This window comes from Cibotium barometz, chromosome 60, assembly GCF_041138505.1.
Source record: "Cibotium barometz isolate CiBa-2024 chromosome 60, ASM4113850v1, whole genome shotgun sequence".
Classification (NCBI taxonomy): Eukaryota; Viridiplantae; Streptophyta; class Polypodiopsida; order Cyatheales; family Cibotiaceae; genus Cibotium; species Cibotium barometz.
The window spans coordinates 27,036,821-27,047,642 of NC_141105.1; the positions used below are offsets into that span (position 1 = coordinate 27,036,821).

A 10,822-nucleotide genomic window follows, 5' to 3' on the forward strand; every position below is an offset into this window, starting at 1 on the left:
GCGGTGCACGTGCGCAGGCTGGTACACACAGGTAGGTAGGCGGAGTGCGCATACGGGCTAGAATAAGCGGACAGCAGGCACTCCAATCGGTGCACGCAGGCGGGTGGTACACGCTCGCAGTCGGGCCCGTACGCGCAAGCAGACACGCGGCAGGTAAACGTGGCGACCAGTGCTTTTCATTTTTTTTAGCTCTCGTTTTTTTTTTAAACGCACGTTGCTCATCGTTTCTTTAGAACCTGTAGCGTGGGGTTTAAAACAAATCGAAGAGCGTTTTTTTTTTTTAAAGAGAAAAGAAACGTGTGGCTTTTAGTAGATTATATGTGGCTTTTATGTTTTTTTTTAGTTTGGCTTTTACAAGCCTTATATGTGGCTATTATAAAAGCCATCTAGCATTTTTTATTTTTTATTTTAACACAAAAGCCATACAAAAAATCAAAGTGCTTTTAGGGGGACTTATAAAATACCCCTAAAGCGGGCTTCTTGCCACACATCTCTCAAGCTCTCTAGCACTCTCCTGGTGCAAGATAAATATTTTTTCTTCTCTTGCCCTCTTCAAGATGTCGACCCAAGAATCCGAGTTGGAGCCCATTCTCGAACGTGAAGACCTGCCGGCTACGGAAGCCACCGATGCCAATCTTTTCGACGATTTTGTTTCAAAATTAGATTTCCAGGAGTTTAAAGTTGCTCTCGAAGCTTCTTCCTCGAAACATAAAGTACAAATCGCCACGCAGATGCAGGCTTTACAGAACTCCATCTCTTTGTTGACCACTACCCTATCTACTCTTTCAGGTATGGATACCTTGGCATCTACTTTAGGCCCCAATATTACTCCAGAACAGTTTGGGAGCGAGCAAAAGCAACGTACCAAAGAGATAGTGGACACTTGGCTACATAAGTGGCAAGTCCATTTTCAGTTTCATCCATATGACGATGGCAAAAAGATCCAATTAGCAACAGGTTTCCTCTCAAGCAAAGCTTTGCTTTGGTGTGAAGAACTCAACCCTAAACCAACGACTTGGGCACAGTTCGAAGACGTCTTCAAGAAAGAATTCCTCAAGAAAGAGGATGACTATGATGATGTTGCCCGGTTTGCTACTTTGACCATGACCTCCCAAAATCTCACTTATGAGGTCTATCTCCAAAAATTTAGGGACTTGCAGATGAAAGCTACGTAGATGGATTTCACAACTCTTTTGGGTTTCTTCGTAGCTGGTTTACCCGACTCATACCGTTTACAGGTTAAAAACAACAAATGCAAAACTTTGGACGAAGCCATTCATTCCGCTCGTATCTATGATGATACAATAGTCTCATCCAAGTCTGAACCCATTACCGAGCAGGGGAACAAGCACAAAAGGAAGTTCTCCGCACCGATGGCTAGCACGACAGAAGGAAAGTCTTCGGACCAACCTTCTACAAAGATACTCTGGAATGCTATATTATGCACCTAGAACATGTAGACTTGTTATTAGGGATTGAGTGGTTTAAGACTCTTCAAGTTCAGATATATTGGTCTAGTCATATTTTTTCTTTTGAACATAGGAACACCCAGTATAGTATTTTAGGTGATTGTATACATCCCTCTCAGGGACCTCTTGTAAATACAGTTGATTTTAGTAATATAATGGATTCTTCTTTGTATACTGCTTTTCATTGTGTATTGATTCCACTTTCTTCATTTCTCATACCTTCTATGGATGTCAATGAATTAAGTGTATTTGAAAGCAAAGAATTACAGAAGATACTTGATTCGTTTCAAGATGTATTTCCTAAGGAATTGCCATCGGGCTTACCACCTGAAAGAGGAGTAGATCTTCGTATTGACCTGATCCCTGGTGCTCACCCTATTAGTATTCCACCTTACAGGATGAGCCAAGCTGAGAAAGATGAGTTGGCCAAACAACTCGAAGATTATTTGAGGATAGGCCAGATCCGTCCAAGTAAATCACCTTGGGGTGCACCTGTGTTGCTTAGGAGAAAGAAGGACAACACCTGGAGAATGTGCATAGATTACAAGAGATTGAACAAGCTGACAATAAGAACCGTTATCTTCTCCCTAGATCAGATGACCTGATTGACCGGTTAGCCGGAGCGATATATTTCACGAAGATAGATTTATGTACTGGCTATCACCAAATACGTATTCATGAAAGGCATGTCGAAAGAACCGCCTTTCGGACTAGGTATGGCCATTACAAGTTTCTCGTATTACCTTTTGGCTTAACCAATGCTCCAGCCACTTTCCAGCAAATGATGAACGATCTTTTTCGTAAACATTTGGAAAAATTTGTGGTTGTGTTCCTGGATGATATTTTGATATATAGTCGTACTCTTGAGAATCACGTTAGACACCTCATGATTGTCTTAACTATTTTAAGACAGAATCGACTATATGCTAAATTAAGTAAATGTGAGTTTTTCATGACAGACATCATTTACTTGGGACACAAGATCACTAGAGATGGATTGAGCATTGACTATGACCGAGTTCAGAAGGTTTTGGCTTGGATATATACTGCAAACAGTGAAACAACTTCGTTCTTTTCTCGGTTTTGTTGTTTTTCTTCGGAAATCTGTGCGGGAGTACTCTCAACTCACACTACCGATAACCGACTTGTTGAAATGTGGTGGACGTAAGTCAAATCAGCCTATCACATGGAATAACAATCTGGATATGGCCTTCAGACTTTTGAAAGATAAAGTCAAGGAAGCACCTATCTTAGCATTACCCGATCCTAGTCGACTTTATGTTCTTGAAACTGATGCCAATGACTATGCCATCGGGGCTGCTCTATTTCAAGATGGTAGACCTGTTGCTTTTGAGAGTAAAAAGCTAGACGACACTCAATCTCGTTGGCCAACCCTTGAGAAGGAGCTTTATGCTGTGTTTCACGCTCTCAAGGTTTGGAGACATTCTTTATATGGCTCCAAGTTTGTGGTATTGACTGATCATCAGTCAATCAAGTATATGTGTGATGTGGATGATTTGAGAGGAAGGAAAGCTCGATGGACTGAATTAATGCAAGATTTTGATTTTGAGATTCAATATAGAAAAGGGTCCATGAATAGTGTCGCAGATGCGCTTAGTCGAATTAGAGAGGTGAGTACTTTATCGTTCACCGAGATTTCTACTGATTTATTTCAGTCATTGAGAGGGCTTTGCAGGACTGATAGTTATTTTGGTCCATTTTGGCAGAAGATCCAAGACGGAAGCTCATTGATTACTCAATGACTGAGCAACCTAACATTCAGGCTACAGAAGGCCAGTGGATGTTTCGGAATGGTTTACTATTCCGTAATGACAAAATTTGTGTACCACAGATCCCGGACATTACGTCCAAGATTCTTAAGGAGTGTCACGACGCCCCTTCTGCTGGACACCTTGGGGTACACAAGACCTTATCATTAGTGAAACACACTTTTTATTGGCCAAAGATGAAAGGGTACGTGGAAGATTATGTTCTCAAGTGTCAAGTTTGTCAAGCAAATAAAGTTGAACGCTTTAGACAGGCTGGGTTGTTGCATCCTTTGCAAATCCCAAGTAATAAATGGGAAAGTATTTCCATGGATTTTATTACCGGATTGCCAAGAACACATCAAGGCCACGATTCTATTTGGGTTGTGGTAGATCGCTTGACAAAAATAGCTAGATTTTTATCGACCCGAAAGACCATTACAGCTACGCAATTAGCAAGGCAGTTTATCGAGCAATTGTTTAGACTGTACGGGTTACCGCAGGACATAGTCAGTGATAGGGACTCAAGTTTACGAGTGATTTTTGGAAACTTGTTTTTGAGAAGTTAGAAACAACTTTGAATTTGAGTTCCTCAGATCATCTTCAATCTGATGGCCAGACTGAAAGAGTGAATCAGATTTTGGAGGATATGCTTCGAGCATATGTATCCAAAAGACAGAGTTCATGGGAGGATTATCTTCCTATGTTAGAATTTGCATATAACAGTACTAAGCATACGAGTACAGATTTTACTCCTTTCATGCTTATGTATGGTTTTCAACTTAGATCACCTGTTACGATGGGATTCAAAGGACTTCTGGATGATGCAGCACGTAATTTTTTGCAAGATATGCTCACCCAGAGAGTTCTCTGAAGGAACGATGGTGTATTTACGAGTTCCGAAAGATTCCGAGACTTTACGGACAAGTCGATCTCCGAAATTATCCCCTAGATACTATGGACCATTTCGTATTACACGACGGATTGGTTCAGTCATATATATTGGATTTGCCTTCTCATGTGAAAGTTCATCCTGTATTTCATGTCAGTAGACTTAAGGAAGTACTGGGTGGAACAGACCAGTTAGTTACTGCTCAAGAAATCATAGATGTCGAGGACATGACATTTGTTCCACACGACCTGAAAAGATTCTTGGATTTCGTGAAAGAAGATTGCATAATACGCTTATCACGGAATACAAGATCAAGTCGAAGAATCGTGTTGAGGAGGACACTACATGGGAGACATTGACTACTCTTCAGAGAGATTACCTTGGCTTTTTAGTGAGCTCTTAGAGGAAAGGGAGTATGTCATGTGCACAGTGTGTATCTACCGTGTGCTACACGCACACAAGACTAGCTTCAAGGTTGGGGAAGCTTGGAGCTAGGCAGACTGATTGGCGAGCTGAGTTAGGGATAGACTAACGGGCGGACACCCAAGTATGGACGGGCGGGCACCCAAGTGTGGACGCCCGATGACCGGCCAAGAGCCTATAAAAGGGTGGCCAAGGTTAGTCATTAGTCATATAGAGTCTCGCGTGTCTTTGTGAGAGCTCTATGGTCAGGAGCCTGGATCTAGTGCAGACGTGCACCTGCTTTATGCAACCGAGGCCGGCAGTTATCTCGAGGCCTGCAAGGGTAGCTTCGTGGCGGTATGGGACGTCACGAGGTAGAGATTGGTCGGTACGTTCATCTAGTTAACTCAGCTCGTGGCTCGGTGGGGACAGCCAAGTCTTGTGGGCTTGCCCACGGCTGTCAAGGTTGGGAGGTGAGTCATGGTTTGTTTGCAGGTTTCGAGTCATGTACCAGGAGCGTTCTACGAGGAGATCTTATGGGGATTTGACATGGTTGCTTTGGTGTCGGGAGAATAGGTTGTGGTGCCGAGTTTCCCTAGTAGCAACAATGGGTTGTATCACAATGGTCTAGTATCAGACACTCCATGTTTGTATGGTTTCAATGGTGCCAGATTGTGTACCAAACCATAACTCTTCGTGGGAATAGGTGTGGGTGTCCTTCTTGGGGTGTTGGATGGGGTTGGCCTTGAGGTTGTCCTTGGGGCTGGCCTACCACTATTGGCCTAAACTGTTTAGCAAATTTTCTACCAACTTGTCCATATGCATGTCCTTGATGATAGGACTCAAGCTTGTGCTGGTGGGACACCATTAGTCGAGCTTTGGATGATGCATCCCCTACCTCTTGGTTTGGGTGGATGACTTCTACATCCTTATCTTAGAGATTGTCTACTAGGTCTATTGCCTCCCGGGGCATATGGTAAAGAAAGGGTTGTCGAGAACCTGCAAAAAGGTGGACAGCCACCAAGAAGATACTTTGAAGATGCCAAAGGAGGTGGGGAAGCTGAAAATACTTCATCTAAAGACAACTCCAACAAGGGCACAAGTTTCACCTCACCCCGAAGCAAAGAGAGCAATATGCTAAAGAGGGAAAGTCCTTTGCTTGGGGAGGCAAAGATCACATGTTTAGGGAATGCACATAATGCAAAAAGAATGAGAGTGACAAGCACCCTAAGGTGAATGTACATACCGTTCCTGTCAAAATACGCAACGGAAATGATAACCAAACTTGAGACCACAAGAGCAAATAGAGTGCAGAAAATAGACAGCACAAGAGAAGGAGAGAGAGAGGCATATAACTCTTCTATATACACAAGATCCCGAGGAAAACTGAATGAATACAATGTGGGGGCAATGGGGCCTATTTATATGGCCCCATGAGTGGGGTCGGCCAGTAGATGGACAGCCGACTGGACCTGAAATGCCCACGACCTGAAAATACAACAATCGGCCAGCATATCAAAGTCGGCCATCACTCGTGTGTAGTCGGCCAACAGCAGGGAGCATACTCCTCATACAAAACAAGAATGAGTCATTCCATATGTGTGTTGATTATCCAGCATTGAACAAGCTTACTACCAATATTCTTGATAAGCTGATGGGTCGGCACGCATGATACCAGTGTAATTCACTCAGTCGGATGTGAACATTACTTGGGCACACCGTCTCATCCAGAATGATGTCTTATGTATATCCTATGATACCACACGTACCTAGTGATACAAGCTACTAAATTGGCTCGTGGAGAGAACACACATGGGCTGAAATTTTCACGTTATGCAGGTGATGTACATGACGAATATGCATCCCATGATACTCATGCCTTACAGTATTCCCATGAGCAAGGAGATACAAGAAGGGATGTACCCATGTATGTAGGAAGGCCACGTACTCGAAGAATACATGCATTATATCATGCCAATGATGAGCCCAATGTCATAAGGGCTGCTACATTGGAAACGGGTAAACGGAAACATCGAGAAAAAGAGCATCTTGCTAAAAAGAAAAAGGAATTCAAGACTAGAGAAAAGTCGGACAAATTTGAAACATATCATGGTGAGTATGATGCAAGCAAGGCATTGGCTTTTATTGCTCTTGCCTTCAACGATAACGACTTCACAGAACAGTCTAAGATACGTCATGCAAGTATGTTTCTAAAAGGGTTGGCTACACATCGGTGGATTACGGAGAAGCTCTCCTCTTATCCCATCAGCTCTTGGGAAGAGTTTAAAAGAGATTTTATGCACAATTCTTGCCCTTGAATGCTTTGAACAAGATCATCCGCAAGTGCGACAAAATAGATTAAAAGGACAATGAATCGGTGCATGCCTATGTTACAAATCTTTCGAAGATCTACTTGGAGATCTCACCATTTATGCACATTAGTGAGCCCAAAAAGAAGAGAATTCAAATACAGACTACAATCCATATAACACCAGAGTGTAGATATGCAAAAAAGGCATACTTTACAAGAGCTTATTGCTTCAGCCCTTGCCACCAAAGCAATTCGAGTAAAAATTACAGCATTCCAGCAAGAATGATTATGCTAAAAAGGGCAAAGAAAAGGCTGTCGAAAACCTGCAAAAAGGTGGACAGCCACCAAGAAGAGACCTTAAAGATGCCAAAGGAAGTGGGAAAGCTGAAAATACTTAATCTAAAGACAACTCCAACAGTGTGGTCTCACCCATGTTTAGAGAACGCCCGCAATGCAAAAGGAATGAGAATGACAAGCAACCTAAGGTGAATGTACATGCCGTTCCCGATGTACAAGGGAATACCAGTCATGAAGGTAATGAGAGACTGGTATGAAAGGCTAAGGGACAGATTAAAAATCAGCATGCTCTCTTCATGTTTGATGATTGTGCAGTGAGGACGGACTTTCTCCAGACCAAGAAGGGACTGCAATTCACCCAGTTGGGAGTGTGAACCTACAAAGGTTATAAACATTACAAAGCATTTTAATATATTAAAACAAAGGTTTGGGATGCACTTATCACCTGTTCACACTCCATAAAACATGTCAGAATTTAGGGCATTCACACGGTTCCAAAATAGGCATCCCGGTCTCATGAATTGGCATTGTACATCTATAGTAGGAAGTCACACGAAAATAATTCATGTGAAAACAGTTTCAAACATGCAAACATGTGGGCATGTGTAACCTTGTTATAAACAAATCTCCCACTCATGGAACATGTAAAGCACTGGCATTTCCGCACATGTCTGGCTCATCAGAAAGCACAGAATTGTGGATCCCAGGCACTCGGATCCATGCACTGGCCACAAAACTAACACGAAAACTAGGATTTCGGACACTGCTACATAAGTGACCTTAGGGCCACTTATGAGTTATTGGCCATGGAGCTGCGAGGTGGGTGGTTCGGCCTAGTGGTATGGGACGATAGGTTACGACCATCAATACCAAGCAAGTGCGTGGCAATTAGACCTCAAGCTCGGAGATGGTAGGAGGCTATACCCAGTTGGGTGGTGAGTCCCTAGCCACAATCTATCATGATCATGCCATGCATACAATGTCCGGTCTATGAAACCTCGTTAGGGTTTCGGTTCTCATTCAAACGATCCTTGGGCTTGGTCTATGGAGACCTTACAGATAAGTCATGAGATCCACCACAAGCCAATTCTATTTGTCTTGTAATCCTTGCAGTGAATGTGTACACACTACTTGCCTATGATAAGCGTAACTTGCACCTCTTTGCCCACAAAGCGGCCTTTGCTTCAATTTGGGGTCCCAAATCCCCTATCTCAATGCCCAAAGCAACAGCCATGTGCACGGAGAAAAAGTTAGTGCAGCTGAGATCAGATCCAAAGGCTGTCAGGAGACTGCTCCTGCAAATATGTGTAATGTTTATAACCTATGCGAGTTCACAGAGAGAGTCCGTCCTCAAAGTCTCAGTGGCCTTGAGGGAAGTGCAGCTGAGATCAGATCCAAGGGCTCTCAGGAGACTGCCCCTGCAAATATGTAATATGACTGCTGCAGCTAAATGGATTCGTGCTAAGAAAAATAGAGAGATTAACGCTAATCAACTAAGCGAGTACACAATAAAGAAGACCATATAAACCTAAACCACTGCTGTCTTCGCAAGACTATGCAGAATGCTGGTGAGATGTCTTTGTTTGCTACTTGAGACTCTGGCTTTGCAATCCCTCTCTCCCACCAGCTGTGAATGACCCCCTATTTATAGGTAATTTCAGGGCTGGTCGAGGAGCTCCTGTTGCATATGTGATGGTTCTTGCACATGCACAGAATTTTACAAACTGCAATACACTGCATCCTGTAAAAAGGGGCTGATTACAGAATACATCGTGGAAGTGACAGATCTAGGCAGAAGTGGAGCGAAGGTGTGTTATGTGCCCAAGTGTTCCAAGTTTAGCAGTAGGGATGTCATCGACATGCCCAATTACGGTGGCACATGGACATGCGTTTACCCTAAAGCTGCCTAAAGGGCCTTTATCATAGTTGTGGAGTTATCCAATTTGCGGTAGTGGGGGAGAATGTGACACACATCAGTCTTTGTGAAGGTGAGCGTCCTTCACCAGAAAATTCTCAGCTATGTAGATACTAATGGCATGTGCCATGTTCACTCTTTGCCAGTCGCATGAAGCAATGCGGAGGCTGACAACAGACAGCTGGCGTTCAGCGTGACAGTGAGAGCTGTACCAAAGGCCCATTTTACATGCAGTTGCATCATGGCGGTCGGTACATAAATAACGTGTTTTTGCCCTATTCCAGGCATTGCAGGCCGCACATCCATCGTCTTCTGGTGTTCTTCAGAGCAAGGGGGCAATGAAACCACTAAACCTCCATGTGCATGTCTGAGCTCCGTATTTATTACCCATCAAGTGTGTTTTTTTAGGGTTTTAGGGTTATAAACGGCAAAAGGAGATTAGTCACTTGCTTACACAAGGAGCTGCAGATGCTTGAGCTCGTTGACGTCCGACTGGCTGAGCAAATCTCTGACCTGGCGAGCAGCCTCGCCGGAAGCAGCACCGATCTTCGCTTCATCTTTTGGCTCCATCGGTCGCAAAGCTTTCGCCCAAAGCTCATTAAAACTTTTCAGTATTGTTGCATGCCACGTGTACTTTTCCCATGTGCCTAAGTATGTGGACACTAAAATCCTTTAGTTAATGACAAAAACGTTTTTCTATTCAAGTCTTAGAACGAGCTTGCTTGCTTATGACCTCGGCTCGAAAAATAAAAAAACTAAAATCCTTTCATTGCAAACCATCCCTTCCTATAATGATTTCAAAGCTTTTTCTTTGAAAAAAGGACACGTCTCCGACTTCATCGAAGAACAATGTGTCTAGGCCAGAGAAGTTCAAAAATTGGCGCGAACAACTTTACAACCATCCTAAGTGAGCTACAATGATTGGTTAGTATGATTTTCACGACAACTTTATTAGAGCTTAAATCTAGATATGAACATGGGGAAACTTCATCGCAAGCTTTATTAGAGCTTATATCTAGATGTGTCAGCCCTTGTGAATATGGGTCTCCTCCATCCATCTTGCACCCAGTTTTGACAAGTGTTAGAAAGTTATACAAACACCCTTACTTGCACTACACTCTTGTGCAAAATTTGGGAACATTTATACAAGAGAGAGAGAGAAGGGGCGGGGGGGTGCTCGAGGCAAGGGGCTTCTCCTTCTAGTTGTAGGGGCATATCATCCACATGGATTGATAATACATCTTAGGTGGCCCAAGTCGCTTTATCTCGTATTCACATTGCAAACCCCCCTCCCAAATCACACTCTTAATGCATGCTCTCTCTCTCTCTCTCTCTCTCTCTCTCTCTCTCTCTCTCTCTCACACACACATACATACATCAAACAAAAGAAGGAAAGCTAGCCCACCAAACAATTAGCTAGTGTGGAATTGGGATTAATGATTAGAGATTAAAAAGCTTTAAAAAGTAGTTGAGCTTTTGTAAAAACTTTATGAACACACATTAAAAGTGATCCACTCTCAAAGCTCTACTTTGTGGTGCCGTCACTTATGAGAATTCAATGAATGCAACAAGGATAATCAACTACACAAGCTTAGATTGTCAGGCAACAAAAAATGTATTCTTAAGGAAATGGGTGGACAATTTAATGTGATATATCGAAAAAAGGCACACACTTAGACTCTTAATTGAGTAACAAGTGAAATTTGATATGTCGGCTCACCAAGGTAACAATCAACCTTCCTAAACTTTGAGCTTTCGAGTCTAAGGGTG

The 10,822-nt window shown here is 43.0% G+C and overlaps 1 protein-coding gene across 1 annotated transcript in view; it reads right to left on the reverse strand.

Moving 5' to 3' along the window:
• LOC147605187 (kxDL motif protein) overlaps positions 1–9,665 on the reverse strand; it is a 32,997-nt gene extending 23,332 nt beyond the window's left edge. The window contains exon 1 of the mRNA XM_086793939.1: positions 9,507–9,665. Within this exon, the coding sequence (XP_086650065.1) occupies positions 9,507–9,622 (116 nt within the window). The 5' untranslated portion in view covers positions 9,623–9,665. The remainder of the gene's footprint in view (positions 1–9,506) is intronic.
• Between the last annotated feature and the right edge of the window lie 1,157 nt (positions 9,666–10,822).